Raw genomic sequence first — 20,997 nt, forward strand, 5'->3', positions numbered from 1 at the left:
GAAAATCAGACAATTCAGTCACACAATTCAAAGTTAATTTTTAAATATGGTCCCAAAAGCTCACTCCTGTTTAGCTGCAGACTAGTTATGTATAACGTTACTTACTACCAATATTTATTTTTATAAAAGAAAGCAAGAAAATAAAACCTTTATTTTGAAATATAAAGTTCCGGCGGAACTATGGTGTAGTCCCCTCATAGTCCCTCCCCTTTTTTAACACATGACGATAACTAATGGCTGCGCCCTCGTGTTACGTGTGAGTGTAGTCAAACGTGGTAATATTTCAAAGAAAACAACTGACAACAGTTTCAGGTGGGTCTACCTCTTGTGTTTCTTTCTTAAAATTACTATATTGATCTAACGTTACGTTCGAAAAGGAACCCAGGGATCGGATTCAACTCATTCAAGTCGCCGCAGCTGGGTCAGTCAGCCTCAGTCTTTATGATTTTCACGCTGACATTCCAAGACACTAATATTTGTACTGTTACATCCTGATCTCATATACGGGAATACGAGAGTAAAATGCTTGTGTTACTTCTTGACAGACAAAACATATTAATAATACATTATCTCCGTTTGGGAACCTTGGTCCTTACCTCACTCCGGTTCTGAACGGCGCTATGAATGTATAATAAAGTAACAATCGTAACTAAAAATAACTTACTAAGTATTGTACAATGAGTCTGACAATAGCACACTGTGAGGTGCCGTTAAGTGTTGCATGTGCATGGATTTGGTTCTAACTTAAGTATAGACAACACTGCGCGCGCGTGTGTGTGTGTGTGTGTTAGCCTAAGATTTACGAGAGTCAAAGTGTGTGTGTGTGAGTGTGTGTGTGAGAGAGAGTAATGTGGCCGTGTAGGTCCTGCCTTAATGTCAAATTATGTCACAACTAATGCATAAATTATGCATCAACTGTAATATGCACTCAGTGACTCAGTGACTAAACACCAACCTGATTTGTCCTTGCTGTTTCATAGGAAAAATGAAGACGAAAAAGTCTCAGATGAAAAAGCAGAATCCAAAGAATCTATTCTTTGGATCACGTAAGGGGGGTGATAAACGGGCGATCCATGTGAAAGGCAGTTGGAAAGCAGTCGAACTCGACCCCAGTTTCTTCTCTGAGGAGGGCATGGGGGGAATAGTGTGTTTTGAGGAGTTGACTGACTACCGTCTGATGGACTCTTCTAAGGTTGGAGTTAAAACAACAGAACTGAACAAAAAGGAGAAGAAAGCCAACAAAAGAAAATCAAGTGAGATAGATGATGATGGAGGGGAAGTTGCAGAGGAATGCGAAGGAGAAGACGACACGACTGAAAAAGCCAAGAAAGTAAAGAAAAAGAAGAAAATAAGGGGAGTGTCTGGAGAGGAGTCAACTAAACCAGATAACATTCCTGTAGAGAGTTCAGTGAGTGGTGAAGAGAAGAAGGAACAGCCTCCCTGTCCTAAGACAGATGCAGATAATGACACAGTGGAGGATGGGGCTTCTGAGGAGAAGAAATTGGAAGAGCCTCCCAGTTCTGAAATAGATGCCCAATCACAATCAACGACGAAAAAGAAGAAGAAGACAAGGCAGAAAAAGAGGCAGGTAGATGCAGATAATGACACAGTGGAGGATGGGGCTTCTGAGGAGAAGAAATTGGAAGAGCCTCCCAGTTCTGAAATAGATGCCCAATCAAAGCCGAAAAAGAAGAAGAAACGGCAGAAAAAGAGGCAGGTAGATGCAGATAATGACACATTGGAAGTTGGGGCCTCTGAAGAGAAGAAAGTGGAAGAGCCTGCCAGTTCTGAAATAGATTCCCAATCACAATCAAAGACGGAAAATAAGAATAAAATGCAGAAAAAGAAGCCGGAAGAAAAGCCAACAGCCCCTGAGGTACAGCCGGAGCAGGAATCTCAAACAGATCTTGATGTTCAGGTAACAGAACAGCCCTCACAGGACCAAGTTTCAATTCTCCCCAAAAAGAAGAATGCAAGAAACTGGTCGAATGCTGCCCTTTCAGGCTCTGACCAAAATACTGATGTGAGTGCATGGAAGGGTCTATTTGTTCCAGCCCCTGTGCTTAAAGCTCTGAGGAGCCTTGGTTTCGGATCCCCCACCCCCATTCAAGCTCTGGCATTGCCTCCAGCCATCAGAGATCACATGGACATTGTAGGAGCAGCAGAGACGGGTAAGATCACATTGATAAAAAAAAAATCAAGATCTTACAACATTGTCCAAGTTATCAGTCTAGTTTGTGATCCATTCCATAACTGTTTTGGCATAACGCATCCTACTGTATTCCCATTTAATGAAGCAAATGTGTAATTCACAGGTAGCGGTAAGACACTATCTTTTGGTATTCCCATGATCCACCACATCCTGGAATGGAAGAAAGGCACTGAAGAAAAGGAAAATGAGCAAAATAAGGCGATCACAAAGGTGGAGAGTCTCTACATTCCAGATATGGATGAATCCACAAAGGCAGGTGATGACGAGGATGATAATGATGAGGCAAGTGTTTCCAGTGTTGAAATAGATGCTGAGTTTACAACAGAACAGGGTGAAGGGTCTATTGTGGATGCTGAGGAGAAAGAGGATGAAGGCATTGCAGGAGAAGACAAACATGATACAGATCATGATGATGATGAAGATCAAATGGAAGAAGATGATGACAAATTGGATGAAGATGATGACAAATTAGGATGTGTTAAAGTCATTGAGAATATAGTCTTTGAAGAGACAAAAGAAACAAGTGGAAGTCAAGGTCAACCTCTTCTCGGACTGGTTCTCACCCCAACCAGGGAGCTGGCTGTTCAGGTCAAACACCATATTGATGCTGTGGCGAAATTCACTGGTACGTCTGACCTCACCAAGCAGATATTTATGAAAGGTACAGTTTGATTCCCCTATTTTATTCTCTGTTTCAAACCACCCCTTTCTTTTAATTACCGGTTTGCAGGTATAAAAACAGCTTTAATTGTGGGCGGAATGGCAGCAGTGAAACAGACAAGGATGCTCAAGCGCCATCCCGAGATCGTTATCGCCACTCCTGGACGCCTATGGGAGTTGATCAAGGAGAAGAACCCACACCTTCAGAACCTCAGACAGCTCCAGTAGGTCACAAAGACACAAACCTCACACACATCAGTCTATGGACTATAACGAATTGCCAAAATAGCTCACCTACAAACTCATTGCATGTTGTAAACTTGTAGATCATCTATTTAAAAAAAATTACTTTGTTTTTTTTACATTTTTGCCCCTGGCCAAAATAGGGACACCAGGTTAAAGTGGTTAATTAAAAACATAGTAAGTAAGTAGTTTGACTTTGAATCTAATTCTGTTTGTTCTACAGATGCCTTGTCATTGATGAAGCTGACCGCATGGTAGAAAGAGGACACTTTGTAGAGCTGGAGAATCTGCTGGAGATGCTTAACACCATTCACTTCAATCCTAAGAGGCAGACGTTCGTATTCTCTGCCACGCTGACCATGGCCCACAGCCTTCCCTATCGCCTCTTGCAGAAGAAGAGGAGACTAGACAAGAGGAGCCAGCTGGAGATTCTCATGGAGAAAGTGGGCATCCGCTCCAAGCCTAAAGTCATTGACCTGACCAGGAAGGAGGCTACAGTGGAAACTCTCATCGAGACAAAGATCCACTGCGATAAAGACGAGAAAGATTTCATCCTGTATTATTTCTTGCTCCAGTACCCAGGGCGTACCATGGTGTTCGCCAACAGCATCGACTGCATCAAAAGGCTCACCTCTCTGCTGGTTATCTTGGACCGTACCCCACTACCGCTTCATGCCAATATGCACCAGAAACAGCGCCTCAAAAACCTTGAGAGGTTTGCTGAGAAGGAGAGGTGAGTTACAGATAAACATAAAATGAATAAAAATGCAGTTGCAGTCAGAAATAGTTTTGCCCCGTTTTGGGATCAGTTTCATTTATTCAATATGTACCCATTTATGATCTACAAGCTCAAATCGTCAAACATTGTGAGCTTGTACATCGGCTATTTTTGATGGGTGACCTATGCTATGACATGCCGGGTTGAAAGTGGTTAAACATAAACACCTTTTTACTGGTACTCACAGCTTCCATAGTTTTACTTTCTTGACATCTGAAATACTGTACATTTTTCAGCATTGTCCATCTCCTTGATTACCATGTTGACCATTTTATAATTACATTTGCAGTTGTGTCCTGCTAACCACTGATGTGGCTGCCAGAGGACTGGATATCCCCAATGTTCAGCATGTATTTCACTATCAGGTATACCTTTTCACAATGTCATTATTTTACAGGAACTGCATACAATAATTGCACCAGAATTGGCTAAAAATGTATTTCCATCTGTAGACCCTGGGTGGAAAGGAGGTTAGGCTATTACATATACATATTATCTTTATTACGTCACCATCGAAAGCCAGTTATACCCCGGCATTGATGCATATCTTCATTACGTCACACTCAATATCAGTATATATACCACGAGCATACGCATAAAAAAAGCCAGCACAACCACCTTACTTGCACGCTCTGCTTGCGCAAGTAATTACAAGCTGTTCTAATTGCCACATTAATATTAGGTGGCAACTATTGTACAATCAAAGAGGAACAGTGTTTTTTTAAGTACCTCTTTCTTTTCATTCCAGGTTCCCAGGACATCAGAGACGTATGTGCACCGTAGTGGACGGACAGCAAGAGCTGCCAAGGAGGGTCTCAGTTTCCTCCTAATCGGCCCAGATGACATGATGAACTTCAAGAAGATTTCCAAGGCTCTTGGGAAGGATGAGGATCTTCCTACGTTCCCCATAGAGTCCAAATGTATGACAGCCATCAAGGTGAGATTAATGAACCAATAATACATGAATGCCATTGGCTCACAGTGTATACCACAACATTGAGTGTATTATTTTGATGATATAATGGTTTCATTGTTAATATGCATGATTGAATGGTGAAAGGTGTGTGGGGGGGGGGAGTTAAAGCTGGCTTGCTACTGGTATGCTGGGCAAGAACTGCTACTGAAAGTGTTCAAGCTAAAGTACAGGAAGTACCACCCAAGTAAGTTACGTTGATGCTGCTGTGCAGATTTGTTTACATTCCCTGGGCATGAAAACATGTGATGATTTGTCGAAAAAGACTATAGACACTTTATGCCATAGTTCTTTACCAGGCTTTCCTCCTTGTGAGATGAAAAAAGGCTGGGAACGAGGTTAGGCTACAGAAAAGGTAAGGTGCTGTTATCTGAGATATTGGCACCTAAGAATAGATTAGTGTTCAATAGATTGAACACTCAAAATGCAACATTAAACGGACACTATCACGATTTTCACACATCTATTTGTACTGCTAATAGATGTGCCAGGCTGTGCCTGTGAAATGCATCATGGGAACTGTAGACAAAAGCTTAAACAGTATATATGTTTTTATCATAGTGTTTATACTATGATAACCATACTGAATTGCACAACAGCTTGATGGTGATAGTGAGTCCTTTTACACTGAGATCTTTGTTATTATGTGTGTGTGTGTGTGTGTATACTTTAATGTGTAGGAGCGCGTAAACCTGGCCAGGAAGATAGAAAAGATCGAGTACCACAACAACAAAGAGAAGCAGCACAATTCTTGGTTCACAAAAGCAGCGGAGGCCCTAGATATGGATCTGGATGATGACCTCTTGCTTGGTAAGTCCAACTAGCTACAGTATACAAGCAAATTCAGATTGTTAATTTAACCACCTGATCAACCTTGATCTAGACTTCATTGCATGATGATGTCGCATGGCAAAAACGAGCTTGCATTGGGACGTATCACAACACATAATTCGAGGGAGTATAAATTAAGCATATACAGTAGGCCTACTGTACATAGCTGTCAATGTTAAATTGCCTGCACGCAAACAATTATTTGCACTATTAATAGCAAGAATAGGAATACCACAATAACGCAATGATGATTATCAGCAACAGATTTCACATAACCAGAAAACGGTTGGAGGGTGCATTTTTCACCCCTTTTTCCAAGCTGAAACGGCACATAAACTGCAAGGCTGCATGGCTGTGTTGTTGAACACATACAGTACATACTTAACGTTGGGAAAGTTACACGACTCACCAGCCCAGGTGAGGGCAATAATACTAATCACCAGAATCATAACAAAGGTGCAAATCATATAAAACAAACAAATGTACAAATCTGCAGTGATCTGATGCTGATGTGTTGACGCCAATGGTTACTTTGGCATGGTGTATCCTGAATCACTATTAGATTTATAAGCATGTTTAGAAATGTGTAGTTTAGGCTGTTACTATTTTTGATAGCAGATATGTGTTATGGAGACAGTCAGTAACTTCTAAAGCCCAAGTTCTGAGTTCAACACACCAAAAATTCAGAATCACAGCGCAACTTGTACATGTGTTGTCTGTTTCCGATGTTAAAGTAAACTGAACTCGGCAACAAAAGTTCTGAAACTTAACTTTGGTCCATTATTTCTCCACTTTAATACCAATTGGTATTGTACTTTTTTTATCGTTGATTAGTCACCTTTACAACGAGGTATAGCTTGTAAGGATCAGGCGTTCGTGGGATGAGCAACAGTTAAACGTGTGTGTAACGCCTCCAAAACATTTGACAAAATGGCAAGTGGTTGGTAATATTCACCCTTGCTTTGAGTTGCTTAGTGGATTGGATGATTGCACTTTCACACAGTAATAAGGTAAAAAAAACACATATTGGCCATTTTTACACTTTATTAATTTTACACTCCGTGTTAGGGAACTCCGTAGCGGGTGGAAGATCCAAATGCAGCCGCAACATCAACGATTAAAATGAGATAAAATACAATACCATTTGGTATTATTGAAGTGGAGAAATAATGGACCAAAGTTAAGTTTCAGAACCTTTGTTGCTGAGTTCATTCATTTCTTTGTCCATTAACTGTGGATATTTGTAGTCTTACCGTGCGGTACATGAAAACTCCTGTCCGGTGATAATGACAATTACATTAAAGTTGAGTTAAGTTTGATACGGTTTCTCCCTCTAACATTTCACTGTATTTTAGTCTGTTGAAATAATGTAGGCTTTGTTGACTAGATCTAGAAAACATTTTGAAGCTCTTGCTCCTAAAATGATTATTTATATGGGGAAATCCTAGTGGGGCTAAGCAAAGAGTGAATTGAATATCATATCTCTGTTTTCAGGTGGTGGACAGGAAGAGGAGCATGACAGAGAACATCAGAATCAGAAAATGGTAAAGGGGATGAAGAAGCACTTGAAGCATATGCTCTCCCAGCCTGTTTTCAAGCATGAGATAAAGACCAAGTACCCAACCCAGATGGGAAAGCTAAACCTGCCCCAGATGCGTATGGAAACTGCAATAACCAGTGTCTCAAACCAGAAAAAGAAACAGAGACATAAGAAAGAACAGCCACACCAATGACATGTTGAGTTAATGTGTAATAAATACAGATTGAATTTATGTAATTGTTTAAAAAGAAAAAAACACATAAAAGATATTTCAAAATATCAAAAGCATCTCTGGAAAATGATTTTGTTACATACATTACTTAACATAATGGAATGGGTCAGCTCTTGGGTAAAGAATGTCATAATGGGATGTTTGGTAAAGGAGATGCAGAGAGGGTTGAGCTCCCTCTGGGATGATGTGGTGGACCAGGTCCTGTGTGTCGCCCTCCATCGAAACAATGTGGATGCCAATACCTAAGGCCTGTGACAGAGCCAGGATATCCACGTGATCACACTCCATTGCCATGGCCTCCACTTCCTAAAAGAAGACCCATAGATAGATCACCCACCCACTCTATGTAGAGCAAAACATATTTTTGTAATCTGGATAGTGTAATGCTAGTGAGTCATACAATTCTGTCTCTAGAGGGCAGCAACATTTTACTAACTTGTTTACAGTAGTCCGTTAGGTTGGGTGCCTCCACAAAGTTGGAGAAGAAGTCTGCATGGTTTTGCAGGTGGGCAGAAGTGAGCAGTCGGAGGTACTGAACCATACTGTCCGAGGTTGTCTGTTCATTGAAGACCTTGAGCAGGGTGGCCTCTTGCTCATCAGCCTGGCATTGCTCCACAACCTCTATGAGCTTTAACAGATAACACAGTACCAATCATATATAATTGTACTAATTCATGACAGGACAACCTTTGACACTTGAGAGCACAACCTTGCAGATTAATATTTGGCTCCAAAATATAACATGAAATTGGTTGTTTCATTGTTGGTTATTTTCTCAAGGCACCAGAATATTGTCATATGTTGACATATGTGTTTTGGGGTTACTTTATTTTGTCAGTTTATTCCTTGATCCCGACATCTTACAATCCCACCCAACAATGCATTGGCTTAATTACTCAACCGGTGTTAATACATATCGTATCATTTATTTTTGCTTTACAACAAGCTTTAACTACTACTTAATCTTCCCCCTGCATCATGTTAAATCACCATACTATAATTATGTCATTAATGGTGCCTCTAGTATCCCTATCCCCCTTATTTCCTGTTTTATTCTACCTTTATGTACAGTATGTGTTGAAGGCCAACCCAGAATTATGGTAGAAAACATTAGTGGTTATAGCTACTTCCTAAAGGGTCTTCTGTCTGTATCATAGTCTGGGCCCAATGGATTACACAATTGTGCCCCTTATAAGTTATAACATACTGATCACATTAATAGTCCGGCAGCCGACAGGCTTCTTTTGTTTAAAGTGGTAAATTTGCTATACACCGGTAGTCTTTTTATTGGCCTTAAATATTGTATTGAGCAAAGGTTTGCCCATTTGACATTTTTGCCTAATATAGGATGTTAATGGTAGGGTCACATATAAACCCCTATAAAAAATGCTCAATGCCAACAGCCGGTCAGCAAGTGGATTCATGATTGTATGTATATAGACAATATTTTAGGCCAATAAAAAAATGACTATATACCAAATTTCCCACCCGTCCACCTCGGCTGCCGGACTATAATACTCTGTGCCCCCTTTCAACCTCATGAATCACTTCACTGCTTTATGACAGCCCAGCCCAGCCCATTAGTGCCCCTGTTTGTCTTAAATCTCCACTCCAGACAGTCCTCTGCTATTAAGTTTCTGAGTCATCATGACGAAGAATGTGGTCCTCATCGACCTGCAGCAGGGTTACATTTATTAATCAATTTTATAGACTACTTGTTTGAAAAGTAAAAGGTGATTCACTGTGGTCAGATGATCTTTGAAGGAGCTCTCATCCAATCCGGCAGAAGATACATCTATCCCACTCTTTATTAGTCTTTCCTTGAACCTGAAATGGAATCCATCAAGGCAAGTTAATGATCCATCAAGGCTCATGTGATACATTAGCTCTGAACAAATTATAATAATCTTATAACTGACCAGTCCAAAGCTCTAACATTTTGCAGAATTGATTCCAGGTGAGCAAAGCAAAAAGCTCTGTAGAAACAATTTCCATCGCCACGGATCTTTCTCACGGATAAGAACTGGCTGCGTAAATCCTGCAAAGACATCAGGTTTAATTTAAGATTATGAATACATCTGAGCCGCTCATGTAAAAATAGATTGTTATTGATTGCCTTAATAGTATTAGTAATACACTACAGTACATTGTATTTGGCATCGGTCGTTTGCTCAACGGACAGCGACAGGTCCTCCCTGCATGCCACAAGGCTAGATGGCTCCATCTCTGCAGAGAAACAAACACTTGACAGTATTACTAGTTTACTACGTCGATCACACATCAAATCAAATACACTTAAAATGCTTCGTCGTACAGCTGTGTCGCTCGCCGAAAAAAACCCACTATGCGTTGTGAGCTTGTAGATCGGCTATTTTCGGCAAGCGACGCCTTGGTAACTAATATCGACCAACAAACCCACCACATACCACAGGAGCGTCGCAATGTCGTTTAGTTGAATTATTCTGTACCGGGTTGCGGAGGGCATTGTTTAGGTTAACCAGGGAAATCGAATGATAGTATGTGGTACAGTGGTTATTATGGCGTGCTACTGTATGTCAAAGTTGCAGTGAGTAGTCCATGTCGATTCTTGTCGAAGCATTTTGTTTGTTTTCCCATTTTCGGACATCCGGTTATTTAACAATACCACGTGCTTGTGTTAAAGGGACAGTACCGGTCTGCTAAGAGGATTTGAAACCCAAGAAAGCCAGTGGCTTGTTTCCATTGGGGTACAGTACGTGTTGGGTGCATTACTTTATATTTGGAATATATTACTTATTACCTTAATTTTAAAGTAATATATTGTATTACATATTACTGTCTGAGCAAGAGTAATACATTGATATTACTATTACATATTACTTTGTTTTAAATGCTCAAATTGAACAATTAAATATTTAGCATAATTATTATAAATTATATATTGCGTAGACCAGCGGCCCCCAAACTTTATTGGCCCTTTGGCCGTGCACCCCGTTATCTCCTGACCTAAGCTGACGCACCCCCCCAGCGCTAAGTCTCGTTGTATTTGGCCGAAAATGATACATTTTGTAATATGATTATGGCAAATAATCATATCCTTACAACAGTGGTTTACTCCATAAAACCGCCATTACCCTTTTCATGTCACGCACCCCGCACCCCCTAGAAGGCGTTCGTGCACCACAAGGGGTGCACACACACCACAGTTTGGGAACCCTTGGTTCCCAAACTACCCCATCCTACTCAGCTAATGGATGGTTAACACTGGAGTTAAATGTATTCCTTGAATTCATGGAAGCCAATAAATAATTTGATGACAAAATATAGAAAATAAGTAATTCTTTAACTTCTGCAGTTCCATCTAATGTCACAAGACGGAGCCATGGCCATCGAGACAGACAGACAGACAGTGAAGTGAGACAGACAGACAGAAAGTAATGCAGAATGAGTTTGATAATATATTACAGATTTTTTGTTAAGTAATGTATTATATTACACGTTACCGCATTTCGGTAATATAATACGTAATATATTGCGTTACTACTAAATAATTACCCAACACTGTTGGGGTAGGGTAGGGCACCATGGCCTTATTGGAGCTCATCTGGGCACCTCGACGTAAAATTGTCTATTTTGTCCAAAATTTTAAAGAATAACATATTTGAAGAATTGTCTTACCTTAAGTAATGTAAACTAGGTCTATACATGATGTGAACATGCATGCACGGTACATCATTATCAGACTTAGTTTTATCCTTCAACTTATTGTTTATGCCCCAAAATGACTGGATATAAATACAGGTTTTGTAGCAATTTTAGAAATAATTCTAGAAATATTAGACCTTAATTGTCGAATGTTTAAGCATGTTCTAATCATGTATACTTTACTACTTAGCAGGAAGTTAACATTCAGGTTTCTGTTCCATATACCTGCCTGGTAAGTAGAGAATATTTGCTGAGCTGTGATTGAGCAACACTGTATTAATAGTTTATTAATCTGTTATAGCTTATTATTATTATTATTATATTCCTTCCATTTGATTCCCCTTCTAGTGCTTGGTGTTTGGCAACTTTAGCCTAAGCTTGGATGTGTGGTACATATGCTATACAAATTCCATTCTTATAGTGCCCTCTACTGGTGATCTTGCGCACGAGATAAAGAAAAACAAAGGATAATCATGATGTGGACAAATTGCTATAGCTACATACAGCACCGTTTATATTAATGTGGCATACAGTACTTTGTTGTGAAAATAGCCAATCTACAATCTCAAAACATTTCAGATTGTGAGCTTGTATATTTCCTGTAGTTTCTTTTCCGAGGAGACATTAAATGGTTTGTGAACCACTGATCTTAGTTTTCATGACAAAGGCAGGATTCTTATGGTCAGTGTGGACAAATCTATCGCTCAATTATTATTGTTCCATGGGTTGATGTACCTGTGAGTTGGCTGTGGCTCAGGAGGTAGAGCAGGTCTTCCAATGAGCCGTAGGTCGGCAGTTCAAATCCCAGCTCCTCCTGTCGAAGTGTCCTTGGGCAAGATATACTGAACCCTACCTTGCCTGGCTCCAATGATCAACTGCAAATTGATGTTAGGTTTATCAGAATTGGAAAAATTAAAAAATCAAGCAGGTGCAAGTCCATTCCCAATCAAAACCGAGCCTGTCACAATTACATGGTCTTCTTTCTCCCAAGTAGCCTACAGTCTTCCATGTTGTTACGACCCCCTCTAGGGTAGGGGGAAATATAACATGATAATGAGGAGACAGCTTTTACAAAAGTAGATTTGTTTTTTAGTGACTCATAAGAATAGACTATGTGACAAGGCCCCTGCCCAGGCTCCATATATGGAGCTGGCCTGTTCTGACATCACAACAACTCCATATTGGGCATGCCTGACACAGAACTCCATATGAATAAAGGACACAGAGAGACAGATACAGAAATGTCCATATATGGGCAAATAAATGATACGTAGCTTGCAGAGTTTAATAGTTCAGTCAGATGTACTCGAGCAGCTTCATGCTATGCTCAAGGACGCATATATATATATACTAGAGGGGTAACCCACTTCCTTGTTGTTATGCACTGGTGTGTTTGGTCCCACCGCTACCCCAGCACCCCCCACCACCCGGGGGGGGGGGGGGGGGGGATGTAACGGGGGGTGATACGTAGCGGTGCCAGTCAGAGTTATCTGACTGGGACTTAGGATCTGACTGTGGAAAATAACAAATGCTAAAGGTTACTTAATAAGAACTCAGAATGAATGAAAAACAAAAACAACCAAGGTGTAACTTACTCAAACTGAAGGCAAACTAACTTAAGAAAATAACTATCAAACAAAAGAAAAAGCAGCATGGGTGGAGGACAAGAGGGTCTCTGCTGCAGATTTTAGCTGTCCATCCCCATAAGAGTCAGGACAGAATGAAGACTTTATAGGAAGCAGGGCCATTGCCCAGCCAATGGGAACCAGGGCGTGGATGGGAAGGGCAAATGAGGAAGAAGGGGCAGGTCCAGTGGGAACCTGTCCATTTACAGCCACCTGTTTTGTTTTCAATCACCTGCGTTACTCTGCCAGTCACCAGCACCACACTCATTCTCCAACACTCTCCATTCATGTCCATTCATGACCTTATATAAAACACAAAAAGAAAACAATGTAACACAGGCCACAAATTATACACACATATTACAACTTATCACACTTATTCCCAAATTAACCAAATTCAATAGGCTAATAATCATAATAATCATAAGGACATGTTTCTATGCATGGCTTATTATGCATATTGTCCTTATTGCTTATTGCCTTCCTGCTTGGTCCCGCCCTATCGCTGCTTACAGCTATATATCTTTTTCCCTTTTTTACATGTGCCAGTTTCAGTGACTTCTTGGTCTCTTATTAAGTGACCAAGCCCGAAGGGACTTCTTGGTTCCTTATTGTATTTGTCTGTTTTTTAAGGGACCAAGCCCGAAGGGACTTCTTGGTTCCTTATTGTATTTGTCTGTTTTTTAAGGGACCATGCCCGAAGGGACTTCTTGGTTCCTTATAGGCTATTTGTCTGTTTTTAAATTCCTCTCCGCCAAAAATAGCAGTTCTGGCTGAACCGTGCAGTCGGTTTTTGCATATGGTAGAAGGCCATGCCAATAAACGGTGAGGACGCAAAGCCCACAAACCATTGGCCAAAGGGTGGCACTATAGCACTCAATTCAAAATGCAAACTTTGAACAGGCATAGCTCATGAACTGTTTGACCATCAGCAATACAACTTTGATACACGGATGCATCTCCTCATGCCGAATGACTTTCGTGTTCTGACTTTTGACCTTTCACTGAGACATCTCAGGGTCGGGTAGACACAGTAATAGTCATGATCACAGATCCCATTCCTTAGGTAACATGACAGATTAAAGCTAATACAACATATAACCTGAGGTCTTTTGTTTGCGTATAATAGATACAGAGATAAATAATGAAGAGACTATACTACTGAACACCCCAAGCCCCTCCCAGATAGTAAAAGAAATATATATTTTGATAATAAGCCAATTCCCAGTTCCCCTGCCTCTCATTAAGTGGTCCATCCCTGCTAATCCCCACGTGAGTACTGTAGGTCATTGGGAGGGTGAAGATACCCGAACCATTTCGAATTATATGAAAAACAGCTCAAATCTATCTCCTCCCAGGATCTTTGATCGCAATGCACGAACATTTCTACACTTGAAATAATACACGCATGCAGAGTCACACAGATGTTTATGTTCATATAACTTTACAGTATGGATAATGCCAAATAGCACTGAAACCAGTCTTACTCAAATTGGCCAAAGGGCCAAAATGAAAACTTTGAACAGGCATAACTCAGGCCTCGTTTGGCCAAAAGCCATGGATCTTGTTTACACATGTTCCTTGACTCATGCGGAACACATCTGTCACTTTGACCAGTAAGCTCCACCCTCAGATTTTCTGCCAATTTGAGCAGTTTGAAAAATGCTTAAACAATGACCTTCTGCCGGAATTTTTACATGTAAAATGTTCTTCACACAATCTATGGACCATTATCTGAAATCCCAGTTGAAGAGAATATATGTTTGGGGTACAGCTGCAATTAGGGTTGCCACCCGTCCCTTAAAATACAGAATCATCCCTTATTGGAGAATTAAATTATGCGTCCCTTATTGAACCAATAAGGAACACAGTTTGTTCCTTATTTTCCTAAATAGCCTCTACACGTCAACACTGAATTTAACAATAATGAACAAAACAAAACACAGGAAATGTTAAAGTCAGCACAATTGTTCTAGCAGGAGGCACACAGTACCTAAAGTAGCCTAAACCAGTGGTTCCCAAAGTGGGGTCCAGGGACCCCCAGGGGTCTTTGAGGGAGTTCCAGGGGGTCCCCAGCTAAATGATAGTTTGGAACCAAATGGACCCTTATGGGTCTGTAACTCTGAGAGTGTACAAATGGAACCAAATGGACCCTCAGAGTTAAATTAACATTGATTTTACAATATGAATTGGGGGCCCAGAGATAGAAATGCCATTAAATGGGGGTCCGTAGACTAATGCATGTCAAACTGGTACTTGAAATTAAATGGGTTGAGAATCACTGCGTAAAAATCCTCTCTTATGGGGGTCGCTGGCATATATTTTCTAATGGGGGTCTGCGGGCTCCTAGTATAGAGTCCTGTAGCCATTCCAGCCAGGTGGGTTCGGGGAGTGAGGCCAAGTAGTAGCCTGACCAGTTTGTTTTGGGAAGTCTGGAGCCTTGTTTTAAGGGCCTTTGAGGTGCTGTGGTACCGTCCAGGAGGTGCATGCATAGTCGAGGAAACCTTGTACGAGGGCTCCTGTTATGGTCTTCAAGGTGTTTTTGTTGACCAGTGAGGAGATCCTGTATAGGAATCTTGTTCTTTGGTTGACTTTTTTGATTACGTTGGTGGCCATTTTATCACCGGAAAGATTTGACTCCATGATGGAACCTAGGTAGGTAATTTCATCTTTTCGTGTTCTTCATGTTCAGTTCATTTTCAGTTCTTCATGACCCAAACATCCAGTAAGGGCGAAATCCATTTGACAAACATCTCCTGAGATCGATTCGGTATGGGACCTTATATTATTTATCATCTTATTTATCCGTGTTTTTACAAGATGTCATGTCAGTAGTATTTCTAATACCTGCCCAATAGCCCACATCTTGGCTGCTGATGTGGGGATAGGTTAGCCTGCTATTTCAGTAGACTATTATAGTTGATTGTTTAATAATGTTGAGTTTTAAAGTCTAATATAAATATAAATCAATATAATTAAATATTGTGCCCATTTAAAGAACCACTTGGATTCACAATCAGAACTCTTTATGTTGTTATGCTCATTTGGAAAACAAAATTCTACTTCAAAAGTTGTGGATAGCATTAACAATAAGTTGAAGGGAAACTTCAACGTATTGCTTCAACCTATTGCTTCAACCTATTGCTTCAACCTATTGCTTCAACTTATTGCTTCAACCTATTGCTTCAACTTATTGCTTCAACTTATTGCTTCAACTTATTGCTTCAACCTATTGCTTCAACTTATTGCTTCAACCTATTGCTTCAACTTATTGCTTCAACCTATTGCCGGCCTTGCCGCACACGCCTGCGCCGCAAGGCCGTGGCAGGCGTAAGGCGTAATTTCAAGATCTCAAAGGTGGCAACCCTAGCTGCAATACTGCAGGGTGACCTCTGTCGCACTGTTGAGCAGCCTAAAAGGGTTTATTGCTTGGTCCCGTCTTGCATATATATATTTTTTGTATCTTTGACCCATATTACATCATGAAACCCATGTACCTGTGCAACGAACAATACAACATCACATTATTTGAAGTTTAATTTCTCATGATTTTTATAAACACTTCAGTTTCGATTCTTGCTACTTTAAAAAAATGAAAATAAAAAATAAAAAAACAGACAATAACATATTTTCCACTTTGTAATACTGTCATTCCTTTTTAGAACATTTCAAATGATCTGTTTTGTACTGAATCATAATAACAATCACCTGTTGAACTTGTCTTGGCATTACCTGTTTCAAATCACTAATTATTGAATTGACTCCGCCAGGCCAACACCTTGAATAGCTAGAATGGATATACTTGTAGCCTACCATATGAATTAAATTAAATATCTTGTGTTCAAAATACAAGTCAAAGTAAATTTAGAAATCACTATTTTCTATTTTACTTTCATTTTCCATACCAAATTTTGAGTTAAGTTTGTAAAATATCGGTCAACTTGACATTCCACTCTTCCCACTGGCTTTACTTGAACTTTTAAGTTGAGTTTTACTGTTGATGATTTTCAATGATGCCGACTCTCTTTTGTCTGCTAAATCAGTGACAAATGTAACTGCAGACCCAGACGTCATCAGTCTTGCTGCTTTTTTCTCTCTGTCTGCCATTTCCAGAATGTACTCCTGAAATTGCAGATGACAATAGTCAAGAGTTGAGAATGGCAGTTTGAGTTTTGTAAATGTCCTGTCCAACTAATCCCAAGAGACACTACAGTACCTTTATCATGTCCAACATTGTCAACAGGTCCATGTCTTCAAGAGGTTCATAGGTTTCTAAGTAACACTGCTCTCCAAGGTTCTTCATAGCAATAAGCAACCTTGCAAATTCTTCAACCTGAAATAGCAAAATAGTATTTGTGAGAGCATGTCCATTCAAAAGTCAAACTACACATTAATTAAGACCAGTTTCAAATTACATTTTAATACACACCTGGTCTCTGGATTGACCTTCATCCATCAGCACATTCATTTCTCTCTGTTTGTTCTTCTCTTTGAGGATGTCCCACTGAATCTGGAGTTCAGACAGTTCCTTGTTGGTCATCTGCCAGAAAGATTTAGTGAACACTAAAAGACATTCACACTGTCCATGGTAGAAATGTTTAGTAGTAAATGAATGTATTGTAGTCAGTGATATGTATGCATGTTTGTATGAATTCTATGCCCCACCAGCTTGTTGGTGTTGTGTTCCTGCTTCAGGATCTCCAATTGACGCTGAACCTGTTCCAACTCCTCCACCAGCTGCCCCAGACGCTGCACCAGGTCCTGGTGGGTGATAGACAGAGTCTCGTGGCGCCGAATGATGGGCAGAACCAAAGAATCAGACCCATACTCAAGGTAATCTGTGAATGGAATCATACACAGCACTGTTTACTGCCAGAGTATAATTAAGTGATTAAGTCAAGCTAGCCCAACAAGCTGAGCAGGTTGCTGCTGAATTCCACACATGGAGTAAACAAGAACTTGACAGTGAACTTACTCTCAGGGAGAAAATCTAGTATTTTCATCAGATAGTCCTCATAGACTTTGTATTTTGTCACTTTCTCCTTCAAATCGTATTTTCTGTAGGGCAAGATGGGGTAAAGCTGAGGTGAAAAATTAAATGATTATATCCAAATAATAAAGATGGCTTGCAGCTCTTCTCTGATGTTCCAACATTTAGTCAATGATGGTGACAGTGTTTTGATACCCAATGGAAACTTCGACAGGTTTTGTCAGAGCTAGGGATGTTAATAGTTAATCGTTAATCGATTAATAACCGTTAAGAAATTAGTCAATTAAACCTATTTACCACAGGAAGGCAATGATCAAATCTCTTACCTGACCTTAAGTTTCTCCAGCTGTTCTGTCAAGTGTTCTATTTCTCTCTGCTTTTGAATGTTCTGCTTCTTGGCAACCTGATATTTCTTTATAGCTCGATGGCGCTTTACTTCATTATCTTCCACAAACCTCTCAAATTTCTCAGCTTTATCCTTGGTCTGGAATGAAAACACAAACCCAGAGGGTGTCGGGTTTAATTCGCTTTTCACATTCAACTGCCATCATTAACATAAATATACAGTATACTGCAAATTTGCATGTATTTTGGTAATGTGTTTACACAGCAACATCCTGAGTGTTAATTTAATACATCTCAGAATCAGAATCTGCTTAGGGTATTGTTACTTCCAAAATACACTAGACATACAAGGGAGAAAAATACAGTTAAATACACATTAAAAAGAGACAAAGGCATTAAAACAAGCGAGAGCAGAGAGCAGTAAAAGAAAACATGCTGAGGCATTGAAAGTAAGATACAGCACTATTCAAAGGTGCTATTCATCCCAAGTTGTTGGTTTTGGGGGCAGTATATGGTGAGCATTCAGGGTTGTGATGGTTTGGAGAAAGAAACAGTTGGACAGCCTATACTGATGCTCTTGAACCTAAAGAGATGATGGGTAGGAGGATTCAGTCATTATGTTTATGGCCTTTCTGACACATCGGTCTGTGTATGTCAGATATGGCGGGAGAGGGACACCTGTGAATTTCTCTGCTGCTCTCACTATCCCCTGCCCTGGAGGGACTTGCAGTCAGCAGCTGTACAGTTCCCATACCAGACAACATTTAACATGTTTGCGCTGTGGTTCTGCAGAAGGCTAGCATACTAACCTCCTGATGTTGTTCTTCCATTTCAGCTCTCCTCCGAGCCAGGGCCTGCATGTGATCTTTAAACTCTTGTCGTTTACATGCTAGTTGCCTGTCCACCTCATCCAACTCACTCTGCTTCTTCACCACCAGAGTCTTTTGCAAGGTGTTTACACCCGTCTCCAAGATTTGACTGGCAGTCTATGGATAAAATGACTTTTCATCAGCAGTGTAAAACAGTGGTTCTCAATGTGGGGTCCAGCTGGGAACCCCCAGGGGTCCTTGATGGGGTTCCAGGGGGTCCCCGGCAAAACATTGCATCAAAATCACGTATGTATGTATGTTTTGCCCGGCATATTTTCAAATGGAGGTCCAAGGCCAAATACATCCAGCTCTGGTGTATCATTAAGTTAAAAGACATCTGGACTTTTACATGGTTCTAATTAATTTCTTACCTCTCTTATAACAGGTATGTGGTTGACATTTTCTTCTTGTCTGTATGGTAGAAAAGTATTATACAATTATAGGCTATAATTTGAAGAAATTGTACACCGGATTGGATTAAAACAATTATTGTTGGAACATTCATTATCAGAAACATGACTATGATTGCTATAATACAGCTTAGAGTTTTCACATTTAACAGGCTGCGGATAATAAAAGCAAAGGCGGCGAAAGGCCTACCTGGTCTCTTCCAACTGCGTTACAAAAATGTTTCTCAATCGATTTTCCACTGTCAGCTTTAGACGAGGGTCATTTTTATCTAAGAAATGAAGAGACGAATTCGCCATGTTCCTCTTTTTTTCAGCTTCGCAACGTTTTCTATTTTCCAAGTTTCCTGTTGCGTAAACGGTTGTGCAAAATTCCTGCAAAGTGGCAATTCTTTGTAACTTTGGTTTGTTTATACAAAACATAAGCGTGTCTTTTCCGGGGTGTTTTTCTAGATTATGATCGGTTTCCGAGGAACCAAAGGCAAGGCTGTAGGGAATGCACAGGGATCGTTTCTCCGTTACCATAACAACTGCTAGGGGGCGGGCCATTTCATTGACACACAGGGAGAGAGAAGAGAGAGAGAGAGCATAGTGATGAAAAAAGTAGGCTACCTAGGCTATGTTTACGCTTCTTTACACACAATTAGTAAGGGCTGCACAGCTACATTTTAACAACTTATTAAATTGTTTGACAATAGCCTATATTATAATGGCATGGCTAGCCACTATAAGCTGTAGCCCCAAATCAACAGCATACCTGAACTTCCCTGTCTGTCAGGGAAGTCCCTCACCGTGTCTGTCACGACTCACGCATATTTCTGTGTGGTGTAACGCTTTGTCAATAACAAATGTTGTGTCAGACTACCTAATTGTATACCAATTTCCAGTGAAGCTCCGAAATTTGCATTATAGGCTTGTCCATCCAGTTAGAGATAGACGCTGAAAGACTTGTTCTTGTCAGACAAAAAGCAGGACCCACAGCCAAATGAGCCAATTGAAGTCCGGGAACACTTCCAAAGATGCAACAGTGTGGAACTAGCAGCTGCTATAAATTGGTGAGGTGACATGCCTGGAGGTGCTGATGCTAATGATATTTTTGTTGCCTGAGACAGATAAACAAACACTGGAGACACTGGAGAGAACAAAGTCACAGATAAGTTTATAAGTGAGTGTACAGACAGTAAAGTGTGTGTGTGTGTGTGTGTGTGTGTGTGTGTGTGTGTGTGTGTGTGTGTGTGTGAGAGAGAGAAATATGATTAGCCTATGTAAATATTATATATAAGTGAGTGGGATGTATAGGCTATGTAATATAGTAATTATAACAAGTATATGAGTGCATGATGATGTGCATTTATAAATATGTAATACATTGTAATGTAATATAATATAATATCATACTGTACGTGTATAGTATGGGTTAGCCTATAAGCCTATATGAATAATTATTAAATTAGTTGAGAAGAGGTACAAAGTGTTCTTCCTACTCCTTTTGAACATTTAATTTGTGTTTATTGTTTTAAAGCATCCAAACTGCATGGTTTTATTTTACTTTTTGCATGTTAAATAAATGTGTCTTTATCATCCAAGCAAGTCCAAGTCTTCTGTATG

The 20,997-nt window shown here is 40.2% G+C and overlaps 3 protein-coding genes across 5 annotated transcripts; 1 reads left to right on the plus strand and 2 right to left on the minus strand.

Annotated features, from left to right (window-relative positions):
- The first annotated feature begins 180 nt into the window (after positions 1-180).
- ddx24 (DEAD (Asp-Glu-Ala-Asp) box helicase 24) lies at positions 181-7,526 on the plus strand. 2 transcript variants are annotated; one of them, XM_079527698.1, is made up of 9 exons: positions 181-312; positions 981-2,171; positions 2,316-2,837; positions 2,943-3,096; positions 3,339-3,848; positions 4,183-4,258; positions 4,642-4,830; positions 5,547-5,676; positions 7,192-7,526. In XM_079527698.1, exons 2-9 carry the CDS (start codon positions 986-988, stop codon positions 7,428-7,430), a joined length of 3,006 nt encoding a protein of 1,001 aa, XP_079383824.1. In that variant the 5' UTR covers positions 181-312; positions 981-985; the 3' UTR covers positions 7,431-7,526. The 2 variants fall into 2 exon arrangements, with proteins under 2 accessions (XP_079383824.1, XP_079383825.1); XM_079527699.1 differs by having other exon boundaries at positions 282-421.
- LOC306942029 (ubiquitin thioesterase OTUB2-like) lies at positions 7,438-12,852 on the minus strand. Of its 2 annotated transcripts, XM_079527702.1 has the most exons (7): positions 12,749-12,852; positions 11,889-12,028; positions 9,616-9,695; positions 9,389-9,507; positions 9,212-9,296; positions 7,906-8,097; positions 7,438-7,775 (listed from the first exon to the last, which is right to left on the minus strand). In XM_079527702.1, the coding sequence occupies exons 3-7, from the start codon at positions 9,691-9,693 to the stop codon at positions 7,554-7,556; spliced, it is 696 nt and encodes a 231-aa protein (XP_079383828.1). In that variant the 5' UTR covers positions 9,694-9,695; positions 11,889-12,028; positions 12,749-12,852; the 3' UTR covers positions 7,438-7,553. The 2 variants fall into 2 exon arrangements, with proteins under 2 accessions (XP_079383828.1, XP_079383829.1); XM_079527703.1 differs by lacking the exons at positions 11,889-12,028; positions 12,749-12,852 and adding an exon at positions 9,896-10,094.
- Positions 12,853-16,030: 3,178 nt separating this feature from the next.
- On the minus strand, positions 16,031-19,922 carry ccdc197 (coiled-coil domain containing 197). The gene is made up of 9 exons (XM_079527606.1): positions 19,583-19,922; positions 19,354-19,393; positions 18,923-19,099; positions 18,095-18,252; positions 17,754-17,836; positions 17,444-17,616; positions 17,208-17,318; positions 16,995-17,111; positions 16,031-16,900 (listed from the first exon to the last, which is right to left on the minus strand). Exons 1-9 carry the CDS (start codon positions 19,912-19,914, stop codon positions 16,715-16,717), a joined length of 1,377 nt encoding a protein of 458 aa, XP_079383732.1. The 5' UTR covers positions 19,915-19,922; the 3' UTR covers positions 16,031-16,714.
- Positions 19,923-20,997: the final 1,075 nt, after the last annotated feature.

The sequence above is a fragment of the Electrona antarctica genome (assembly GCF_951216825.1).
Source record: "Electrona antarctica genome assembly, chromosome: 18".
In the NCBI taxonomy this organism is placed as follows: domain Eukaryota; kingdom Metazoa; phylum Chordata; class Actinopteri; order Myctophiformes; family Myctophidae; genus Electrona; species Electrona antarctica.

Excerpts from the sequence above, each read along its gene's own strand:
- ddx24 (XM_079527698.1), top strand. The coding sequence starts at position 986 with ATGAAGACGAAAAAGTCTCAGATGAAAAAGCAGAATCCAAAGAATCTA. Across the intron at positions 4,259-4,641 it reads AGCATGTATTTCACTATCAG|GTTCCCAGGACATCAGAGAC; the intron begins GTATACCTTTTC and ends TTTTCATTCCAG. Across the intron at positions 4,831-5,546 it reads AATGTATGACAGCCATCAAG|GAGCGCGTAAACCTGGCCAG; the intron begins GTGAGATTAATG and ends TTTAATGTGTAG.
- LOC306942029 (XM_079527702.1), bottom strand. The coding sequence starts at position 9,693 with ATGGAGCCATCTAGCCTTGTGGCATGCAGGGAGGACCTGTCGCTGTCC. Across the intron at positions 9,508-9,615 it reads CGACCGATGCCAAATACAAT|GATTTACGCAGCCAGTTCTT; the intron begins GTACTGTAGTGT and ends ATGTCTTTGCAG. Across the intron at positions 7,776-7,905 it reads TAACGGACTACTGTAAACAA|GAAGTGGAGGCCATGGCAAT; the intron begins GTTAGTAAAATG and ends GTCTTCTTTTAG.
- ccdc197 (XM_079527606.1), bottom strand. The coding sequence starts at position 19,914 with ATGGTAACGGAGAAACGATCCCTGTGCATTCCCTACAGCCTTGCCTTT. Across the intron at positions 17,837-18,094 it reads CTGGAGAAACTTAAGGTCAG|AAAATACGATTTGAAGGAGA; the intron begins GTAAGAGATTTG and ends CTTGCCCTACAG. Across the intron at positions 16,901-16,994 it reads CAATGTTGGACATGATAAAG|GAGTACATTCTGGAAATGGC; the intron begins GTACTGTAGTGT and ends CTGCAATTTCAG.